Source organism: Dermacentor silvarum, unplaced genomic scaffold (assembly GCF_013339745.2).
Source record: "Dermacentor silvarum isolate Dsil-2018 unplaced genomic scaffold, BIME_Dsil_1.4 Seq179, whole genome shotgun sequence".
In the NCBI taxonomy this organism is placed as follows: domain Eukaryota; kingdom Metazoa; phylum Arthropoda; class Arachnida; order Ixodida; family Ixodidae; genus Dermacentor; species Dermacentor silvarum.
The window spans coordinates 35,984-59,375 of record NW_023605809.1 but is presented as its reverse complement, the minus strand read 5'-3'; the positions used below and the strand labels follow the sequence as shown (position 1 = coordinate 59,375).

Sequence of the window (23,392 nt, the reverse complement as noted above, 5' to 3'; positions counted from 1 at the left end):
TTCACGGTGTTTGGCACGTTTGCTCTGTTGGTTGCTCGCCGAGTAAAATAAATCGATCTCAAAGGCAATGTAATTCGCGGTTGGTTGGGTCGCGTGGTGGGCGTATCCATCTTGTCGATTTGCCTGACAGACTCCTGTAATCGCTAGGCTACAAACGGGTTTCAGAAGGTGTACAATTTTATAGCATTTAATTAACCGCTACACGAGAGCGTTGCTTCACACAGATGTCGTGAAGCAAAGCGCCACGTGTCTGTTGGATCTGCATTCTTTTTTTCTGGGGATTAGAGGGTTTTCTGGGGAACTTTTCTGGCGAACTCAGGCGTATTCGTGGCTACGTTTTTCCCCCTGCAGCGCTGCCTTATCGAACTAGGCGATTCATTCGATTCGCCCTGAATTTCGCGAAATGTACAGTTTGCGCCACTTCAGTATTTACTCTGTGCTCACGCTGAGCAGGAGCAAGCGGCGGGCCGCGGCTGCTTTTTAATTTCATCGCACTAAAGCGGCAGCTTTCTTTTTAAGGTTTCGGGGACTTTCTCTGAAGCCCGGAAAATCGTATACGGTAACGCGTCGCAAACAACTTAGAGTGGTGTTTGCAAATGTGCTCTAGAAACATTGCGGCCAGCAAGTTAATAATTACAAAAAGTTAGTGAAATAATATATAGTGTTCACTAAATTATTAAGAACACACAACAAAAGAAGTGCTGGAGACTTCTTCTGGAGGTTTCTAACAACATATATGCGATTGGTTCCATCCGCACAGAGAACTTCGCTTCTTAAAAAAATAAGAAAGAAAGCTTGTTCCGTGTTAGATGGAACGCCTGGCATGTGCAGTTTATCTCTGTACAATCGATAAGAGCTTAAAGCGCACTGACAAGGTTGATGACGATGGGCAAGATGGCGTTGCACAGCGCGGCCGCGGTCATGAACTCGGCCATGAGCGACGAGGCGACGGTGAGGAGCACCTGCTTCACCAGGTCTGACTGCTGGCTCCAGAACTGGTTGTCGAACGCCACCTTGGCCAGGCCCGTGGTCTGAGCACGAGGAATCGGGGGTATACAAAACCTCGTTTATCCGTTCCCGTTTGATACGTCTTTCTCGGCTATCACGCTCCTAAACACCGGTCCCCTTTAGTTCGCACAGAGTCATGTGTGTTATCTGCCGTTTATTGCGTTTCCCTTCCCGGTTGCTGCGTCCAGAAACTGCGAAGGCACATCACCAACGCGGTATAGTCAGTCGGCGGCGCTTTTTCTTAAATTTTTAATTTATTCACTCTCTAGCTCAATACATTACAGGGAGGAGGGTAAAACATACAAAAAAAAGAAACAACCGGCTAATATAGTTATACAATGGTGCCAGTAATGACAGTTTTGAAGGCATTTGTATCTGTGATTGAGGCAATGGCGGCGGGATTGTGGTTCCAATCGGAGCTTGTGGCGGGAACAAATGAGTTAAAGTAGAAATTGCTGTGGCATTGAGGTACACAGACTTTCGAACGGTGGTCGATGCGTTCGGAAATATATATGGGTGGTAAAAAATGTGAGTCACGTATAGGACAGAGTTAAAGTGATAAATTTTATGGAAAGGGCAGAGACGGGAAATTTTACGACGAAGTGACAGACCAAACAAACTGAGAGATGATTTCATTAGGGTGACCCTAGCTGTTCGTGAATAGTTCGATAAAATAAAGCGTGCAGAGAGATATTGGATTACTTCTATAGAAAGGAGGATGGAATTAACATGGGGATCCCAAATAGAAGACGCATATTCCAATTTAGGACGCACTAGTGTTTTATAAAGTAGGAGTTTTAAACTGCTAGGAGCAAGTGAGAAATTACGCGTTAAGTAACCAAGTGATCGAATTGCGCTATTGATGATGGCTTACGTTAACCGATCCTTCGATATTCGGGGTGATTATTTTTTTAATGTTTCTCGAAGTTTTAAAATATCACCTGTAGCAGGCATCATAATTCTTGTCATTGAGCTAGATTATTCAAAGAGGCGGACATTACTAGCACGAGAAATCGAAACACATATTCAGCTCATTAAAAATAGTTACCTTCCTAATTAATTACTTTTCGGCACATATTGAAATTTACGAATTGTAGCGGGTGAGCTTACAAGGCGTATCCCCTTGGAGTGGATATCCAGAATGGCACCAGTTTGGAGGTATGTGCCATGAAACCCACCGTAAAAATGCTGTTATACGCTTAATTAAAAAAGAAAAAGAAGCTGTTTTATACATTGAATCACAAAAGTAACTCTAACGCTAATGTACTTTGTCCCACACTTTGGGAAATACAATCTCGACACTGGTGTCATTCTTATATATAATCATGAGCATATAAATATGGCTTTATAACAAAATCGATCTCCTCGGTAAACCTTGCCTCGTATATATATATATATATATATATATATATATATATATATATATATATATATATATTACTCTAAATGAAGGCCGGACCCCGGCCGAAACGTCAGTAAAGTCCTGTTATTTTTCCCCCGCTTTTGACATCCCTTAATCCCTAACGCTAACGCCGCATCAAAAGTGTGCACCGACTCACCTCGGCGACTCGCGTGATGACCGATGCGGCGCCGTAGACGACGATGACCCCCCACGGCAGCCGGCTCGCGACCGACGCGAGGCACTGCGAAGCGTCGAAATCGGGCGTCTCGTCACCGTCCACGTCCACCTTGGCCCGAAACTGACTCGGGCTCGGCCTCGCGGCTCGACTTCCGGCTCGGGGCAGCGCCGCCGACGCCAGCAGGACGATTGCGCCGAGAAAGCACGTGCTCAGGTCCCTGCGTGGCAGGCACGGGTCTGTGTACTCACTCGCACTCACATGCACTCGTTTCACAGGCCGGATTGTGAGTATGACTGAGGGACGAAGGACTGCCAGTATGAACGTCAGTGAGTGACTGCTGGAGTGTCCCGAATAAACGTGAGTGTAAATGTGAGTTAGCGGCAGTGAATGCGAGTTTAAAAAAATAATGAAAAGAAGAAGAAGAAAATAGATGCTAAGCGCATATTTTGATATCCTGTAAGGTAGGCTTCACCAGTAACTGTCGTGCATTAGGCGAAGTATCAACTTGAGAACGAACGAACGAAAGAAAGAAAGGAAGGTAGAAATGAACACTCACTGTCTTTGTACGAATCTGCATCCGAGTATAGTTCCAGAGTATCCAATCCAAAACAGTATATTTAGTAGTTCGAAGAACCTGCAGCACAAGAAGACGGCGATATATAGCAGACGTAAACGCGGTTGCCCTGTGTTCGTTAGCCTAGTGTGACCATCACATCAACCGTTCAGTATGAATGTTTTTTTTTTTGTAATGTAAAGTTAGAAGAATGGCTCTTTGTAATTTACCCAAACATTCCTGATGAGGTGCGCCACTTTGATTAGAGCACACTCGGGAAAAACCGCGCATCGAAGGCTGACAAGTGACAACTAGCGAAAAATATTATAGCAGAGAGAGAAAGACGAGAAGCGAAACTTTGGGGTTATATTCGGTTTATTTGCCCAACAGTTGTGGTCGGTGGACTACCCTTTTTCATATATATATTTTCTGGCAAAGAGATGTGGCCATCTTGGAAGGTTACGTTAATCGTCTTAAAGGAACACTAGGTAGCAATATATATAAATGAGCTGAGAGAATGGTAAAGCTTGCTTTCAAAACTAATTTTCTCATTTATCTTGTGGAAAAATGTTGATTATTACTGGCAGAAAAATGAAGTCCAAGCTTTTGCTTCTTGAATTTGTAGGTTCGCCAGCGCGTGTCGCCCCTCGAGGAAAGCTGCGTAAGCGCGTATAGTCGCTCCATGGCGTGACGCGTGCGGCATGCCTGAGTGAACGCTGATGAGATAGGGTGCCTCATTGAGCACTTCCTTCCCCGCTAGGCGGGCGAGGAGGACATCGAGGCACCCTAGGAGGGTGCACCACGCGCGATCATGGCCACACCCTGCGCGCCCTTTAATCTCGGAGACCATACGGCTCTATTCTCCCGTTTACCACCGTCAATGCGACGCTCAGGACAGTACCAGATCTCTCGGCGAAAGAACACGGCTCTCTCGCAGGAAACGGTAGGTGCAGACGACCTCAAAAGTTTGCGTGAGACAGGATTTGCGGAAAAGCTGAATTCCCGCTAAACCTTGACACACAGCCTCGAATTCAAAGTTCCAGTCTGTGGTAGTTCTTTTTTTTTTTTTTTGCGAGCTACGCAAAGATCCATTAAATTAAAACCACCATGTCTTAACAGAGCAACAACTCATATTTGCCGTGGGAACCGTGTCTCGCTATCTCTTGTCGGTTGACAGCACACACTAAACGCAGTTGCTTTGGAAATTTTGGTTGTTGTTGATATCGATGGGAGTAATATTGGCTGCAGCAAACTATCGGTAACTGCGGCGGCAGCTGTCATGTGACAGCACATGTATACTATACATGTATATATACCACGACGTTGGTCAAGAAGTTAAGTGTGTAATGATTCTGTGAATATTAATGACACTGATGGCATTGATGACGCACAAAACAAATCATTCGGGTCCCACGCGGCTGTTACCCGTATTTCAGCTAAAGAGTACCGGTTATTTCGAAAAATGTGAAAGTGCGCTTATTTTAGAAGAAGTCGCAGCGTTTATAGAGGAGTAGCGTACCGCGATTATGACGACACGGCGCCACGCACCGTTCGAGGCTCCTGCCTCGAGCCATCAAAACTGGAACCGGCACTGGATTAGCCATCGCAATGGCGATCTAAGTATTTAGTCATCAGCAACCTTTTTTATGGTGTTGATTGTTTGTATCCTAGATACTTTCGTGGAAAAAAATGTAATCCACACGACAGTATAAGCCACGTAGCTACGTGTACAAAGGAAACCCCTACGGTTTTCTCAGAAGCTTCATAATTGAAGAAGCTTTACAATTGAATAAAAGTTCGTTTTAGTCTGGGAATCGAACCTTGGACCAAGGCGTTAAGACAACTGGAAAGGTCGACTAATTCGCCTTCGGTCTGCCATTTCCAGCCTTTTGGTTAGCTCAGATGGTAGAGTGACCGCCATGGAAAGGTGTTGGTCCCGTATTCGATACCTGACCAGGACGAATTTTTCTGCAACGACAACACTTTCTGAGAAGCCAGTGTCGATTTCCTTTGTAGCTAATTGGTAGTTTGCCTCTCATGATGTCTCGAAATGGTAATTGTACCTTTCACGAAGCATCCTTCATCTTAGCATTCCAGCACCACTGATTTACATAGTTTCTGTACCAATCACGGCGAGTCACGCACTCTCTGCAGTGTATCGGCTTTTGGCCTCTGTTAATGAATACCTTCCGTGGCCCGCCAGATAACTCGTCGCCCAGTCACGTGGCATGAAAGGTCAGCTTAGCACCTTTAATTATAGCATCGATTAAATGAGTGCCCCCCCCCCCTCCCCCCTCTCTCCGCCTATGGTACGTTCGATTGGTTCGTACTGCACTTCAACTCTGTTTGCAGCGAGCCCTTTTAAGATTCGGAGCCAAATAAAGCCTGCTCCAGCCGAACGTGTTAGCTGCTCCTAAAGCAATCGGTGAAGCCACGTGATCGATCGAGTGTCTGTCGGATCCCAGGTTGAAAGTGGGAACGCTTCCGAGTACTCTGACCTGGCGCAGCGCTCTAAATGAACCAGGCGAATTTACTTCAAGAGCTCGATTTCAAACTGCTGCATGTAAACCGCACCGCGAGAGCGCTCTGGAGCGGTCTAGAACGGTAGAAAATGACCAGTCAAATGTACAATTATTGTCAGTTTTGATGTTTTTTTCTTTCGATCGAGGCTATGTTGTTGTTTTGCCTTATTCGCCTGGGTCCGCAGTGGTTACGGTTCACATGCACCATGGGTTGGGCGTTAAAGTCGCATTACTGAGGCGGCTGTGTATACGGATAGACAATGAGCTCGCCTTTCGTGATAGCTGCATTCAGAGCCTACCTCATAAAATTTGTGTAGGGTTTTGTTATTCAATTTTTTTCTTTCGATCGAGGCTATGTTGTTGTTTTGCCTTATTCGCCTGGGTCCGCAGTGGTTACGGTTCACATGCACATGGGTTGGGCGTTAAAGTCGCATTACTGAGCGGCTGTGTATACGGATAGACAATGAGCTCGCCTTTCGTGATAGCTGCATTCAGAGCCTACCTCATAAAATTTGTGTAGGGTTTTGTTATTCAAGTAATAATTGCAATATATGTCTGGAATTAGATAGGGTCTATGTCTGGGAATTAGATTAGCCGCCACACAGCCAGAAGTGCTAGCACAAGACGAACCTTTGAAGAGCGTTCCAACTTCTTCAACGGCGAAAGCTGCGCTAAATGCTCAAGTTGCGTGCGGATAAAGCATGGGTGCGAACGAAAGAACACTTGCCTGCATTTTTCCAGTCTGTTCAGCCTCAGCCTGGCGTAGCAGCAGATTATCTCCTCTGCTTGGGCGTTGAGCTGGTTATCACTAAGAGAAAGAAAAAAGAACAAAGACAGCGCTTGTATGCATTGCATCTGCAGGCATTCCCGCTAAATTTAATACAAGCGCCAGTCAATATAATTCAAGCACCATATAAATTATTCCAACTGCCAGTCACTTTAATCCAAGCGCCACTCAGTTTAATCCAAGCACCACTGAATTTGATCCAAACGCCAGCCGAATTAACCCAAACGCTAGTGCACTTAATCCACGAATCGAATTTAAGGGCGACTGAAATTTTGAGAGAATATTACGGGTTACTATGTTTTCTTCAAAATAAGAAAGCAAGAGTAGGTCAATAAAGGTAGATAAAGCTAAATAAATTAGGCCACAAGAACGTACCGAAACCACAAGCACGAAGCACGATTCGCATGGGTGCAAGGCGCTAGCAGCGCTAGAGCTACTCCTAGTAATTTTTGTAGAAACCTCCATGAGCAGTATTTCGTCACACGTGACTAATACGAGTCACACGTAACAACTTTTGAAGGCTTCTTTATTCTTTACTATGAGTGCGACACAGCAGACGGCAATGCTCGCAAATAATTGCGAGGGAAGTTCAGCATGAGATCGTTAAGAGAGTTAATGACGCACGTACGATGTGGTCATGGCTATCAAACGAAACATCAAGGAGTGATTCAATGATAATCAATAGGCACTGGTGGGTTTCGGTCACTAATGAATACGATTCACTATTTTACTGCGATATCCGTAGCCTCCGATCAAACACCTAGCCATCGACATCACTCAAAGGCTCATGTAGTTATAGCAATTAACTGCATAATACAGCTAACGTTCGAGTCACTAGAGATCACAAGTAAAATACGACGCGTATTCCAGTGTTCTCGCTGTTTTACACACAATAACGTCATGTATTCGAATGAAATGCCATAAAACACATGGAGGAAAGAAAGAAAACAGGAGAGGCCCTGACGTCCTGTTTTTGAAGCCGGAAGTGCAGCCATGTTGGTGTGCCATCGCCCTTTGCGCCTCCAATCAGGGGTTCTGCAGCTCGCCGGAGGAGATGGGCGCGTACTTTGAACTTGCATTGTTACGAGCCGCCGGAAGTGTGTGCTGCCGACGCGCGTCAGAATAAAGCCTACGAAACTCCTCTAGCAGTTTTACTGAAGCAGACGCGCTCCTGTGTTTTTTTCGTGGCACGTTGAAGAAGACGATGAAGACCCGCGCCGTGATTGCTTGAGTGTATCTGTTGCTGGCAGACACTCGCACTCACAGACCCAAAACGCAACTTTCAAGCTTACGCACCACACTACGAAGTCAGCTTTTCTCCCGAACTAAAGGTACTGCGAGAAAGACACCGGCGCAAAAATCTTATCTCACTTTTCAGAGACCGAGAGCAGCAGCGAAAGCTTCAGGAGCGCGGTTGCTATGTCAACGTTGACATTTGGGGTACCCGTCCCAGTGCTCCTTTGCGAAAAACAGCACGTGACTTCCGCCACACCTTCTCCAATACGTCCGTGCTGGCCGGGGCCTCTCCTGGGTTTCCTTCCCCCATGCATAAAACCAGTGACACAACTATAGCTGCTAGGAAATAGTAGGCTTAATTCACTAGTGAATATTAATAACCTATTTTACTGTCACGGTGTTAGCTTTCATTAGTGAACACCGTCATTGGTATCAATACAAGCTGTTATAAAATGAGCACTTATTTCTTACCATCGCTAACTGATAACGCCGAGTAATTAGTGATTACTTATTCTTTATGTTAGGAACATAACCACACAATTTGAGTTTGTGAACTTTCATTGTTCCCAAATCGTGCTAACGATGTTATAGCGTTCACAGCACTCTTGATGATTTCCACTTGCTTGGCGTAGGTGTACAGGGTGTCCCAACTATCATGCACACCAACATTAAAAAAATATGCAAATGCCACGTAGCTGGACAGAACCAAGGTAATGTTTGCTGTCGCTTGGAGACACTCAGATAATTTTTTTGCATTCCACCTAGTTACATAATTCATCTTTATTAATTAATCAACTTCTATTCTTTCAGTCTTCCATGCTGCTGGGCTGCAATTGAATTCTTCGAAGTGCCAGTTTGGTCGCCGCCAAATTACTATCTTCGGTGATCTCGTCGACTCATCTGGCGTCCGCACCGATCCCACTAAAGTTCATGCTGTTTTCAATTTCCATGTACCGACCTGTGCCAAAGACGTCCGCAGCTTTGTAGGCTTATGCTCTTATTTCCGTCGATTTGTCAGAAATTTTGCGTGCATTGTTCGGCCTCTGACAGACCTTCTCAAGAAAGGCGTCCCCTTTTCATGGGGTCCTGATCAAGCTGCTGCTTTCAAACGCCTTATCACCCTGCACACTACTCCGCCAATTCTTGCTCACTTCGACCCATCTGCCCCAACAAAGGTCTGTACAGATGCTAGTGGCTATGGAATTGGTACTGTTTTAGCTCAGTGTCAACGTGGGCGTGACGAAGTTATTGCGTACGCAAGTCATCTGCTTTCACCCGCTGAACGAAATTACTCCATTACAGAGCGCGAGTGCCTCGCACTCGTATGGGCAGACAGCAAATTCCGGCCTTACTTATACGGCCTACCTTACGCTGTTACCACGGACCATCACGCTGTCTGTTGGCTCTCGACACTTAAAGATACAACGGGTAATCTACGTCGCTGGGCACTACGTCTTCAAGAATTGACCTACATAGTGGTGTACAAGTCCGGTAGACTACACCAGGATGGAGATTGCTTGTTTCGGCACCCCATCGACGCTCCAGACTCCATGCAGTGATGCACCTGCTGGAATATTCACGCTCTCCGCCTTCCACCACACTGGCGAGGAGCAAGCACCTGATACATCCTTGCGCTACCTCTTCAGTCGCCTCCGTTCTGGCCCGTCAGACCCCTCACTTAGCATGTTTCTAATTTGGACGGCATCTTATACCGCCGAAATATGTGCCCAGGACACGAACTGCTGATAGTCGTTCCCTGTCATCTCCGGGCGACTGTACTCGCACAACTCCATGATGTCCCCAATGCTGGCCACCTGGGTGTTTCCAGGACGTATGACCGTGTCCGGCGATTATTTTTCTTGCCTGCACTCTACCGTACCGTGCGACGTTGTGTCTCTGCTTGCGAATCGTGCTTGCTTTGCTTCCGGCTGGAACCTTTCCGCCAATTGATATACCCACCGAACCGTTTCATCGTGTTGGCATCGACCTGTTGGGCGCTTTCCCTACCTCCAGAGCTGGAAATAAATATATTGCTGTTGCAACGGATTATTAACTCCGCTACGCCGTCACACGAGCCATCCCAGACCAGTTGCGCTACCGACGTCGCAGACTTCCTGCTCCAAAACGTCATCTTTTACCACGGACATCCTCGCCAGCTTCTCACAGACAGGGGCCTCTACTTTTCATCCAGGGTTATCGAAGATCTACTTCACTCTTGTGCCACGAAGCACAAGTTCACGACAGCATACCACCCTCAAACAAACGGCCTCACTGAACGCCTGAACCGAACACTTACATATATGCTCTGGATGTATGTCTCCTCAGATCATCGTGACTGGGACGCCGCGCTCCCATTTGTGACGCTCGCGTACAACTCGTCCCGTCATGACACTGCTCTCTACTCCCCCTTCTATCTCCTCTTTGGTCGTGACCCGACATTGCCTTTCGACACGCTCCTGCCAACTGCTCTCGAGTCTCCGTCAGCCGCCAAGGCACACCAGATTGCCCACCGTCGCCTTTCTGAGTCGCAGGCAAGACATCGCAGGCCTCTTTATGACAACTGTCATCGTGATGCCCAGCTCTCTGCCGGCGACCTCGTTCTCCTTTGGGCTCCTTCACGGCATGTGGGTCTATCGGAAAACTGCTCTCCCGGTACTGTGACCCTTACCGAGTCATCCGACAGCTCAGTGATGCCACTTATGAAATAGCTCCAGCCGATGCTTCCCCGTCGTCCACGTCATCTGATGTCGTCCACGTGGGTCGTCTCAAGCCATACCATGCGGCCGCCATCTAGCAGGCGCCGGGTGGGCGCTTTCGCCGCCTGGGGTTATGTCATGGTGCCACGAGAGCGACAAAGAAGACCGTCACCAACAAGACGAAAGAGACGACGTAGTGGGGCTAGCCTAGAGTTCGGCCATGCTGGTTGCACCGGCCATATTTTCTGCAGAGTAAACACGGTCCCATTTAACCTGATATCTCTTTCCGCATATATCGTGGCTTTCGAGATCGCAACGCACTCATGTGATCTTGAAGGCCACGAGTGAAGCTATAAGTGAAGTATTTTTTTTAAATCGATAAGTGTCTAGAATGTTCAGCACACTATACGCCGACGCACTCACTGGGCTTGCAGGCTTCCGTAGTAGACGCAGACGGAGGAGAGCGCCGACGCAGCCAGGGACACTGGCAGCGTGATCAGCGTCCAGCTCCAGAAGGACAGCGACGAGCTGCGTGTGAACGGCCGAAGAGACGTAACATGAGATTGATCGATCAGTTGACAGAAACGGTTGAACGCCCCAAAGCCGGACTCGAGCGCTATAAAGTGGGGAGCTATAGATGGTTAAATTCTGACATCTTTTGCTATACTATCGATGGACCAGAAGGCGACCATGGCAATGACAATGCAGCAAGACGCGTGTCTAAAAATATATAAACGAAAAACGAGCATAGCAGGGATGCACGGTTATTATAGGGGGGAGAGAAATAATAAACAAGCCATACGATGAGTCACAAAGCTCGCATGCAAAATAAGACAACCTGATCGTGCCGATGTCGGCAACACCATTAGTCAAGGCTGCGCCAGGCTCAGGCTTCTCTGAACTCTGCGAACACTGGCAATGGTCACGACGAGCCGCGGTGCCTAAAGAAGTACTCGAGGACCTTGAGCCGTCGACGAGTTGATAACATTTTAATGGCACCTGCGGGTATACACGAGCTCGCAGAATGCAAAATGCTCTAAAAACGAAAAAAAAAAAAGAATGGAGAGAGACGCGATTCACGCAGCTATACAGGGTGTTTCACATAGCTTGGGCCAAACTTTGAAAATATGCAAATGTTACGTAGCTGGACAGAACCAAGGTAATGTTGTTAGCCGTCGCTCGGAGATACTCAGATTATCTTTTGCATTCCTCCTAGTTAGATTAGTCTTAATTAATCAACTTCTTAATTATTGTAATTAGATGAAAAGTCTCAATGATAAAATTGTAGAGCAACATGAAAAAAAAAACTCCTGATACAGCTTTCTGTTGCTCAATACGTGATACATAAAAGTGTTTTTCCGAGCGTGAAAGAAGCCCGCGAATATACGCAAAGTTGCCGTACGTGCGACTGGCCACTCGAGGCAATCAGGTCATGAAGGTGTAGTGACGACGACTGAACGACTACGACAGCATCACTCTGACTAAGTGACAACGAATGCAAGACGACGATGGCGCAACGATGACGGCATGACCGAGTGTCGGAAGGCAAAGCTTGAATGACGGCAGGGCAACGACCACGACAGCATGGCGATCACGAGCCCGTACCTACTGGCCCAAGCTATGAGACAACTTCGGCGACTGGGTCGGGGTAGAAGGCGTGGCGGCGATGGCATTATGATACTAAGATCAGAAGTCTGAAATGGCCACAATGAAAGGACCACGTCGGCATCACGACCAAGAGCACATACCTAGCGGCCCAAGCAGATGGACGGCCCAAGCTAGATAGACAGTCTAGCTAGCTAGCTAGCTAGTTAGATCGGGGTAGAAGGCGTGACGTTCATAGATAGCTAGATAGCTAGATCGACAGATAGATAGATAGATAGATAGATATAGATATATAGATAGATAATAGATAGATAGATAGATAGATAGATAGATAGATAGATAGATAGATAGATAGATAGATAGATAGATAGATAGATAGATAGATTCAACCGCTTTTCTTCCAACAGTGCACCGCGCTCAGCGTCTGTCGCTGTTTTTTCTTCTTGACGCGTTGAAGTTGTCGGCTGCAAATGTGCGGCCAACTCACGGACCGTTGGCGTTGAAAAGAGCACAGGCAACCGTGTCCCAGCCCCAAAAGAGGACGATAAAGTGTATGGTGCCCTCTATCTGCCTTTTGAACGTCGCCATTAGAAATGACAAATAAAACTTCAGCGTACTAGAAGTTACAGATTGAGTGACATTCTGAACAAACATTAGGAGGAACTCGGAAGCAATATTTTTTGTAACTTCTTTGGGCAAAGACTAGCGTACGTAATGTGTTTCTGTACAAAGGGTTGGGGGCCAGAGACCGTATTTTCTTAACTTTTGACTGGTTTCCCGGATGATCCCCCTTTGTTCTCGCAACGATGCCCGGATGTTCTCGTTAGAGTGCCCAGATAACGGCTCTGGCTTTTGGCTCAAGGTCACTTGAAGGTCGCCGACAACGGGAGCTAATCATTTCATACTTAAAATGCATTTACTGCCTATACCTGTCCATGTTGGCGGCGATAGCTTCTGCGCCCGGCATGAACCAATAGCTGGCGATGCTTCCCGCCACGCTGGTCATGTTGCCGCACACGCAGAGAGCCGCCAGAACCTTCTGGTTACGCTGCAACCTGCGGCGGTAGACATTGCACGCTCTAATGAAAGTGTGAACTGGCCTTTAGGAGGTTGTGGTAAAATGCTCAACTACCAAAAGCTGCAATAACAGTCGGTGAAGGGGCGGCGAGGAAGCCGACCGCGTTAATCATTTACAAACGTTTTCTGAAGGACGTCCTGTGAACAACTATAGACTTGAATTCCCTCAATGAATTCTTTCGTCAGCTAAATATTGCATCAAAAAAATCTTGCGGGGGCGTTAAAGAAACACTAAAGGGAAAATTAATTTGAGCTGTTAATAGTAAGTTACTTGGCTGAAATACTGCAGAAGCCACTCTTACCGTGACGATGTGGTTAGTGAGACAGAAATTGGCCAAAAATGGAGGACTGGTGGCGACCCCTGTGGGAGGTTCCCGCACCAGTTCGCCGTGACGTCATAAATTCTGACGACAACTGCTACGGCCTCGTTAAATTCTTATCGATAAAGATGGACTACATTGTATTTGAAGAGAGCCAATGACTGAACTTAGCAACAAGTTTCAACAACTTTTGCTGAGCCCCAGCGACCCACATGCAAAAAAAAAAAAAATCCCTTGAATTTTCGTGACGTCACACTTCGCGTGACGTCACGCACACAAATAAAAAAAATACATTCGTTTTCTTGTGTACTAATCCAGATTTTACCGCGGAATTTATGAAAATATACTTTTTGCAGCAGTACTGCCATGAGTCCACACTTATTCAGTGTTTCGCTCGCTTTAGCGTGCCTTGAAGTGTTCGGCCTCAGCTGATATTCTTAATGTATGTTATAAAGCTACGAAGTTTGTATAGGTGAACTAAGTTTTGAGTACATATATCAAGTGCTTATAGGCTTCTTTGACATAGCAGTTTCCAAGCAAGCGTTAGCAAGTGAGGTGTGAGGTCAGGCTGCTGCGCTGCTCGTTGTTTGAGTGCTGACTAGGTCGTCTTCTTTCATGTTGTAGGCGCACTCGATACTTTTACGCCGTCAACTTTCTTGTCAGCGTTAAAGCGGTGAGCAAAGTTACGCTTGATTCTCACTGTCGTTCTTCGTGGTCCTCGGGTTCGTCTGGTTCCTTGGAACGGAACGACGACGCTGAAATAGAAACAAAGGCAGAGTTAAAAGTTGCGTCGATTCGCTTTCTCTAAGTGGCGTTGGTATAATTCCCTGGGTTTCTGTGTTTTCAATCTGAAGCACAATAAAAAAAAAGAATAGAAATTGTCGAATTTTTTACAACGGGATTCCGAAAAAAGATCAGCCCGCCTCCAGAACAGTTCAGCATGGGAGAAAAAGAACGAAATAAAGAATTGTAATCGGGAGTGCAAAAATTAACGCTCGTCTACTTAGATTTAGGTGCACGACAAAGAACCACAGGTGGGTCAGAATTAATCCTGAACTCTGCTTTGCAAATTCGAAACGTTAAGCTCCACAATTTTTAAGTCTGTGGAGTCTCTTTTCTTTACCTACGTTCGCGGCCTCAGTAGTGCCGCATGTATTAGATGCTGGTTTGGGCTCTCACGTAGATGGTGTCAAGTGAACATACTTGATTTTGAATCGAGGTACTTTAGACCCTCGATTCACGATGTGCGAATTTAATTTTGCCGGTTCTGTCCAGTGAAGAGAGAGAGAGAAAAAAAATGGACGCGAAGCTGCGGATAAACTGAACTCTGCTTATACAGAGTTCAATTTATGCACAGCTTCGTGTCCATGTTTTTTTTTTCTTTTTCTCCACTAGACAGAACCGGCAAGAACAAACTGCCACATCTGCTTAAACGAATTTGCACATCGCGAATCGAAGGTCTAAAGTCGCCCTCTCTAAACTTCAATGTATTGCTATAGTATTGCTATACACAGCCTCTTTGCTGAACACGCCACCATGTTTGACCTACCATGTCGTTCCGTCAACAACGGAGAAAGAATAAATACAGTTTTTATTTACGACAAAGAAGACGGAGAAGCCGACCTCAGCTGGTGCGCTCAAGCCCGTTATTCTGGGCAGGCGAAAAAATTGCTTTTCCTTTCTCGTAATGCCTGCAGTCAATAATTAACCGTTGCACCTTCTTTGAGCCAGCGAGTCGACCCATTTAGTGAAGAAAACACGACCTGACTGACTGTGCAATAGTTCGAAAATGAATTACTTGGTGATATTTGCGGCTCACAAACACATAAATAAATAAATGAACGAAAGACAACACTAAAAGATTGTTCTACTACCTTATTATTAATTAATTAATAGTAAATAATTGACTAGCCAATTAATCAATTAAGTACAGCAGTCGCGGACTGCATCATGAAATGCTCTTCGATGGTGAACTTGAATTGCTGGTGATCCGTTATCAAAGCGATGCGGGCAGGAAGATCGTTCCAGTCCTGGGTAATATCGTTTTTTTTTCTTTTTTTGGTACGGGGTGGATAAATGGCGTTTTAATGGTTTTGAGGTAGAATAAAATAGTTGTGTGGTGCTAGGGAGCCAGAAACATTTGTGAAAAAGGCACATACGCGCTATTGTACGACGAGATGCGAGTATGGAAACATGAAGTTGTGATTTCAGGGCAGTAACGCTGGTATAATGGCAGGAGTAGACCTTGACTTTTAGACGTAGTCGGCAGTGCCTTAGAACAAAGTTAAGTAATTTTGACACATTTATTGACAGCCATTAACAAATCGTGTCTGATGTATACCGTGTCTCCCAGCTAACGTTAGGCAAGCTGCTCAACGAAAAAAAAAAAATTGGAGAACGCTTAAGCTTCGCCTTTAAGAGTGGAATGCGACAGCGTTATCGGGACCCGTTCGCATTGCATATTTCTTTATGAGCAGGCTTCACTGCAACCCACAACGTGGGAAAGCCAGCTTACAAAGACCAAGCTTACACCGATCCCTTTAAAGTCGGCTTCACTTTTAAACACAAATGCATTGTTGGGAATGCATTTTCCAGGGGCAATACAAGCCGTCTTATATCAATATGTAAAGACCCTAGGAACTCTTTTTAATTGTTTTATTAATTGTTTGCTATTGACCCGAGGCGCGCGCGTGTTCAAAACGCATTAGGCAAGCTAAGTCCCAGTTTGACCTGCCGAGGACGCGAGCGCCATCTCAACGGTGTTTTAGCAAGTAACCTACCCGGGCGCGCCGCTGTTGTATGGTAGAAATGCTGGAAAAGGGGTTTGTGCTTGAGTTTCCGCGTAACAGAATTATGTTTTCTCGTACATTCAAATTAAAATCCGGCGCTATCATGTCTGTATGTTGTTGTTAAGTCGTACTTTACTATTTTTCTGGCGGATCTTACTTTGAGAAATTCAATTTTTGTTCACTAACGCCTTGCGCCACGCAGAGGAACTGAGCGGTCGGAATGGTTCGGAATGATTATGTTGGCCGAGCAACGCCCCCGACGCCGACGCCAGATTATTAGCGACACGGGGCCCTTAGCGTTATCACGTTAAAAAAATGAAAAACGCGGTGCGAGACACAATTATAAAACCTACGGTGTTCGGCTGTCGCAGGTCTGTCGACCGTATATCTTATGATTATATCTTGCACCGTGTTTTAATAATCTTCTTTTCATTGAACAGTTTGGCTAACGTCAGCTGAGACACCCTATGTATATATGTATATGTATATAGGTTCAGCGGCGGACACTCACTGACGGCGGCCACGAGAGACCGGTCGTCTGCGCGAAACCGCTGGAACTGGCCGGCGCGCTTCGGAGACTCGCGGCCGGGCAGCACCACCTGGTTCTGGTGGCGGATCAGGATCCGAGGCTGGCGCCCCGGAAGCGAGAAGCGAGCGCCACTGCCGGCGTCTGGCTCCGGTGACACGCTCGCCACAGCCAACGATACGCGGCGCTGTAAGCGCTGAGAATCGCGGGCATGCGAGAGACATGAAAGAAGGAGATTTAGCTCGGGGCCCATTCTCCGATCTGCTTTCTACTGTCACTATAGTACAACTCTTTAATTTAAATGTAAGAAAGCTCACCAAATTTGGAGTGTTCCGAATGCTGCAGTTGACGCCGAAAGAAAACACGATTTCTTCAATGCCATGTGTTTAGACAGACACTCGGAGATAAAGCTTTCCGTTAAGAGGAAGCTTTAACTCTTCAGCTCCTATCTGGATACTAGGGAACGGATAAATGGTTGTTCTTGGCAACCACTGCGCGCATTTCGATGAGGGTTGTTGCATTTGAAAGAAGAGCGTACGCGGGGAGAAAGGAACCTTTCGACTAATGTTTGCCACGTGTAAAAACATATAGCTATTTGTAATTAGTTTTGGCTTGTTTATTGTTTGTTTACTTGTCGTTTCTGATGTTTTTGTGTCTTAATGGAGCTACTGTCTATATATTTCTGCACGGGACAATAAACCTTTGCAGAATGTCTTGTCGTTTTTTTTTTCGTTTTTTTTTCTCTCGTGTACGTATTTCCTTGCGCCGTTAACTCACAATGAATTCATACCAACTAGCTCAACTTTCATTTCCTTTAAAACAAGTCAAAAAGCAGTAAGTTATTAAAGTACCCAGGAACTTGGAGCTTTATTACGATATTGCTGAAATTTGTCCAAGATGTTCCGGAATAGGTATTCGTAACTATAAAATCTTAAATGAAAACTATGTCCTTTTTTTAAGATTATTGCGATAGCAATTATATGGACTCTCCAGACGAATTTCCGCCATCGCCGTCGCCGTGATGTTCTGTATAAAGTCCAAGTGCGATAACATCGCGGCCCCGCGCGCCATGTGTTGTACGTGCGAGTGAGAACTTGCGAGGATGAGCCAAGAAGGATGGTGGCTTTATGCGGCGGTGTCTTCTTGCGTTCGTAAGAAAGCAAGGCGGGCAGGGTGCGCGCAGTCTTCTCACGCGCGGAAGGGGGGGGGGGGGAGGGCGGAGGGGGTTACGTGGGGAGACGTGCAGGCGCTAGGAGGCGGGGGGGGGGGGGGGAGGGGGCAATGCGGCAGGTTAATGCGCATCTATTCCGGCTGCGGCGACCGCGCACTTCCTATCCTGAATTTGAATTTGGCTTTATCTTCCATAAACATATACCATTTATGGGGGATTTAAGGGAAAAGTTGCACACAGTAACTTGACGGGCCTTAAAACCCAGTCTGAGGGCAGCAGCGGCAGACACAGGCACTAATTAAAGACCGACAACACAAACAGTACATTAGAATACAATACAATGTTGCCTTAAACTTGTGCCAGCAATATATATATATATATATATATATATATATATATATATAAGAACACTACAAACCAAGAAAGCCAAGCAAATCAAACTTTTACACGAGCAACAAAAGCAGTGTAAGAACAACAACCAATCGATCATATTCAAATATCACTGAAAAACTCATACAAACGCGGAACAGGGCAAGAAGTGACATCGATGTTATTACGGCATGAGTGTGTTTCACAGGCGTGGTAAGCGATGATGTAACATTTGAAAAGCACTAGTTAGTGGTAGGACGTGGCACATGCTAGTGTTCAAGTGACCATGTGCTGTATTCTGTTCTATATATTTCTAATGAACTGCGTTAAGGGCGTAATGGAGGCCATCTGAGGTTGGCTGGAATGTTAGCCGACCTGAGATATAGCTGATGGCTTCGCGTGCGCTGTTTTGTCGCACGCCTGGTTCCCTTTGAATCGAGAGGCCGCACGAAGGGAAATTCGCTCGCCGCTGCTGCCGTGCTTCACAACGCCAGCGTTCGAGTGTCCAGGGTCATCGTGTGAGATGCGTTCGTGTTTGCCTACGCGCGCGTGACAACGTGAATGTTAATTTAGTTGGTAAGCGAATGTTTACAGCAGTTTACGCAGTTGACAAAATGACTAACTTTACTTCGTATGTCTGTCTAACAATATGATATCGCAATCAATGCTTCGCCTTTCGGGAGAAACTGTGACTTTCTAGTGACGCGACGATCAGCTAAAGCGCTACCAATGAAGGTCGCCGCGTGCGGAATCGACACGTCATACAGAACGTGCTAGCGTGCCGGAATGGACTCGTCAATCTGCGGCTTTCTGGGATCATCGCCGTCATGACTGGCCAGGTGGCCTGAAGAAATGGTGGCCGCCGCGGTTCCCTCTTCGGGTCACCTCCACAGCGATTCGATTTTAAGTGAGAGAGCATTTATTTGCCTTCTAGTGGGTTATAACCTACCACTTTGGTCTATCTGGCCTGGACACGATGACCACGTAAAAGAAAAGAGAGAAAAAAAAGAAAGAAAGCTCAAGTAAATCGAGGCATCGAACGCGGGCCTGCAGCATGGTAAGCGAGAGTCAACCCTCAGCGCCAAGCTATACAGTTGAGCAGTGTCGCGGAATGCGTGTGACAGTAGAGCGGCAGAAAACTGCCATCGCCGTGCTGTCACGACATCGACGCGCATGCTCCGCTAGCGCGTGGTTTGGTAGAAGGTCTCCAACGAGAGCACTATGGAGGGTCTTAAGGTCTCCCGAGCCGAGCAGCTATAGGCGGGTGAGTACGCTTTGGGTTAGATATATGCTCTGACAATTTCATTTACTTTTCTTTAAAACTTAGACGCTAGCAAAGTTAAAACCAAGTGTATTTGTCGTTCCCTGTCGTGGCGTGCGCTGTAATTCGCAGTAACGTGTAACCCCAACTAGCTCGGTATCAAACCTTGCTGCAGTTAGAAAGCATGACGTTGTACCTGTAGGGCTCTACACGGGCTCCAGCGCCAAACAGGCCGTTGGTGTTTGCGTGCCTCGAGAGCGTCGTTGGTCGTGAGGGAGGTGTTATTCAGCTGCCATGCCGTGTTATTGATTGTGCGCATAGGGCAGCGTAAGTGTGTTGCGTTACTTCGTTTTTTTTGTTGTATTTAGGTGTGTTCAGCGTTAATGGTATCGTTGCCAGAATGTGTGCTCGCTCCCGCTTATTCGCTATATGTACCGCTGTGTGTAGCTCGGGGCATGCATCCGTAAATGTTTGTATTTGTCGTTCATGTGACGGGGGGGGGGGGGGGGGGGGGGGCATCATGAGAACGTGCAAGTTTCAGGCAGACACATTTGTGGGACATGCTCGTCACTTAGAAAACGAGAGCAGTTCTTCAAAAAGTACCCTGCACTTCTGCTTTCTGCTGTCGCAAAATTGTGGCTTACGCTGCATTGACGTGTTATATTTTTTCGCATTTACAGAAGCTAAGTTCACGATTATAATTTTTTTTTAGAATCCAAGGTCTCTGATTGAAGTTGCGAAACAATGAAAAATGGTCTATGCCCGGAAATCCAGACATGCTTTGAAAATTGATGCACCGGAAGGAAACATTTATTTTTGCGTCTTATCGGAAATTAAGTTTAAGCCAACGTCACTGTATCAAGGCAAATTAAACTAGGTCTCTTATTTACCGGAAGTAGTTTGCAGCAGATGCTGCGAGTCCAGCAACGGCGTATTTTTACAGTGTAGTTGGCGCTGTTCCTTTTCTTTTTTTCGGGTTATGTCCTCCCGTATTGTTTTTGTTTCAATTTGTTTAGACATACATTGCCTGGAATGAAGAAGCTAAAGTTTGATTAACTCTGCCTGACTAGGGTCCTTCCACAAGTACGCTGCTAACTAGCAATGAGTAAGCAACGACTTTCATTTACGTTTAAAACGATAGCTACAATCACACATACGTATGCAATGAGAGATCAGCGTCGCGTTAGACACGTCATATAGCAAGAAATGCAAAAAGAGAAGAAAAAAAGAAAGTCACACATCACACACTGTACCGCCATTCATGCTCAACAGGAACCCACTCACGCGAGAGGCAGCCATTTCGCGCCGCGTCCGTCGAAACAGCGAGATTCAGTACCTGGGCCTGCGAGTCAATCGACGAGCCTGAGATGCGCACGCCAGGTGCCATGCTGCCCTGCGATGACGTGCGGCTAGGCGGCCCGAATGCGGTGACCGCCCCAGCCGCAGGTGGTCCAGCTCCTACGGTTACAGGTAAGCCCGTGGCCTGCAACCTGGAAGTAGAAACGCGCCGATGGCTGATGCCATCTACGACCGGCTGCACCCATATAGAGAGCGTTGACAGAGTTGGTGTAGGTTTAGGATTGTATTTAGTGATAGAATCATAAACCTACGCAAGAATATTGCAAATATCCTTTAGTGCCCTCCCCCCCCCCCCTCCTTTTTTTTTAAGTTTAAAGGAATGTCATGCTAGAGCACATGGCCAAGATTTCACTCAGCCAGTTGCCCTCAAATATCCCCTATAAACTTCGGGATGTCCTTCACTGCAAATATCGAACCAGAAAGTTCTGTATAGTCGATAAGTAGCTGCAGACATTCTTGCTGCGTGGAGTCCAGAGGGAGATATAAATGCTTAGCCTCAACTAGTCGGCATTGAACGCGGGCTGCTTGCTCTAAAGAAACTATAAAATATCGCCTACTACCCGTCGCTAATCATCCCGCGAGCCTTCTATTCAAGATATGTATGTGAGGTTTAGCGGCGTACAGTGCACGGCTAGGCCTTTCTTTCTCCAAGATGCACCAGCGGTTCTCCTTGAGAACGCTACCGGTAGAGCTTCGACTACAGCGCGCGGCGCTGGCCAGCATAGGTGCATAGAAGGCTTATAGCGGTAGCGCTGTGAGGTCGCCGAGCGCAATCGTTTGAAAGAAACGGCACAGGGTTTACTTCTTCCTTGTTACTTCGGCGCTGTAAGTCAACGGCGCATTATGAGAGCCCCGCGAATGCGTTCGGTCTCAGATGTCGAGCATGGGTCGCACCTGGCGGCGGCTGAGGGTCGTCTGGTGCTGGCGTCGAGCAAGTGCCGTGGAGGAGGTGGCACCTCGTGGCGTTGGTCCTGGGGCACGTGGAACCGATCGCTGTCCTTGAAGACGTGCGCCTTTTCGGCGAACGATTGGCGGCGGTGCCTCCTGGAGCCGAACACTTTAGTCCGTAGCTTCCTGCCTGCAGGATGCTTGCCCTTGTGGTGCTTGCCTTGGGGCCCTTCGTCTTCGGGTTGTTTGCCTTCGGGCTGTTTGCCCTCCGGTTGTTCCGCTTGCGGCGGGGTCTGGAGCTCATCGGCTGGAACGGCTGCAAACCTGGGTCCGCTAGCAGCGCTGTCGGAAAAAAATATATTTTTGAGCATGGCATCTACTACGACGAGAAATGCATGCAGTATGGAACAACGAGCGTTGAGAAATATTTCAGAGGGTGTACCATGCAGTAGGGAGCTTTTACCGAATGTTCCAGATTGTACGTGCGACTCTCTCGATCTCACAGTAGTGCTGTATCTGTTCTTGCGAAAGAATTCAGACCGATCGTGGTGCTATGCGTCATTTTCATAACAGTTCTACAGGCGAAATAACGTAGCCTTAGCAATGCATGACATACGGAATTCTATATAAAACCCGCGCACTGATATCGGGTTATTGGATATGAAGGGTATGAAGTATACGGATATTCAAAGTGGCGTTTTACAGACTACCATTATGGCCGCACGGCCGCATCGTGGTCCATCAACAATACAAGAGTGGTAACTAAGTGACACGTCTAATGGATGAGCAGCGTACCTTGGCGCGACTTCTTCATTGCCTGTCAAGAGAGAGACGCGCCGCACTTCCTTCATGATGGTCCTCTTAGGCTGCTTCAGGATGGACGCCTTGCGTCGCAGGGCCCCGAAATTCGGTTGCTGCATGTTCAGGCGCGGATAATAGGTTTTTAAAGCGCTCAAGCAAAGATTCTTGAACACGATAACAAAGCTTTCGTGATTTGTATGGACAATGCTACCGCGAACATGCGAGCCAAAGTTTATTTCGCTCATTGCAGCAGGTATAGCCCACAATCTCGCCCGATAGGTTGTAATCAGAAGGTTAGCCCTCCTGCGGCATTCGAGGAACCCTTTGTTTTGCCGCTGTCAGTGACGTCATAGCCAGCGCGACGGCTCATATATGTGAGACAGTGTGCTTTGGTTCATGATCGTGGATTTCTCTCGAGAACCTCGCGTACACACCCCTGCCGTATCTTATGGGGCGGCGGCGATTGTTAATGCATCTAGCCCGTTCTCTCAACGCTCGTGTGTTGCTCTCCAGTATACCCTTCTGAGACGCCGACCTTTAAAGTTTACCATGAGGGAACCGCGAGAAAAAGAAAAAAAAATGTCAGTGAAGCGGAAATTAAATGCCATGTAACCAAATGCAATGTGTATTATAGCGCTTATTTTGATCCTATAGTACGTGTAATCTCATGCAATCTGTATGGTTAAGTACTATGCACTGTTCGCAGTTAAGCTATATGCCTAAATGCAAACGCCAAATCAGGTGTATGCTCAGTGTTAAACGTCGACGCAGTGATGTCTCCAGGGCGAAGACGACGCATGATGCTTTTGGAAGGAAGAATGGTGGTGAGAGGCACATTAAGGAA

The 23,392-nt window shown here is 46.7% G+C and overlaps 1 protein-coding gene across 1 annotated transcript in view; it reads right to left on the bottom strand.

Moving 5' to 3' along the window:
• LOC119434703 (uncharacterized) overlaps positions 1–23,392 on the bottom strand; it is a gene marked incomplete at its 3' end in the record, with an annotated part of 41,596 nt that overhangs the window by 541 nt on the left and 17,663 nt on the right. Inside the window, exons 6-16 of the mRNA XM_049659572.1 lie at positions 22,543–22,661; positions 21,754–22,089; positions 20,785–20,990; positions 16,685–16,843; positions 14,085–14,139; positions 12,917–13,042; positions 10,806–10,910; positions 6,391–6,471; positions 3,145–3,222; positions 2,568–2,805; positions 873–1,031 (exon numbers count right to left, since the gene is read on the bottom strand). Coding sequence (XP_049515529.1) covers positions 873–1,031; positions 2,568–2,805; positions 3,145–3,222; positions 6,391–6,471; positions 10,806–10,910; positions 12,917–13,042; positions 14,085–14,139; positions 16,685–16,843; positions 20,785–20,990; positions 21,754–22,089; positions 22,543–22,661 — 1,662 coding nt within the window. The remainder of the gene's footprint in view (positions 1–872; positions 1,032–2,567; positions 2,806–3,144; positions 3,223–6,390; positions 6,472–10,805; positions 10,911–12,916; positions 13,043–14,084; positions 14,140–16,684; positions 16,844–20,784; positions 20,991–21,753; positions 22,090–22,542; positions 22,662–23,392) is intronic.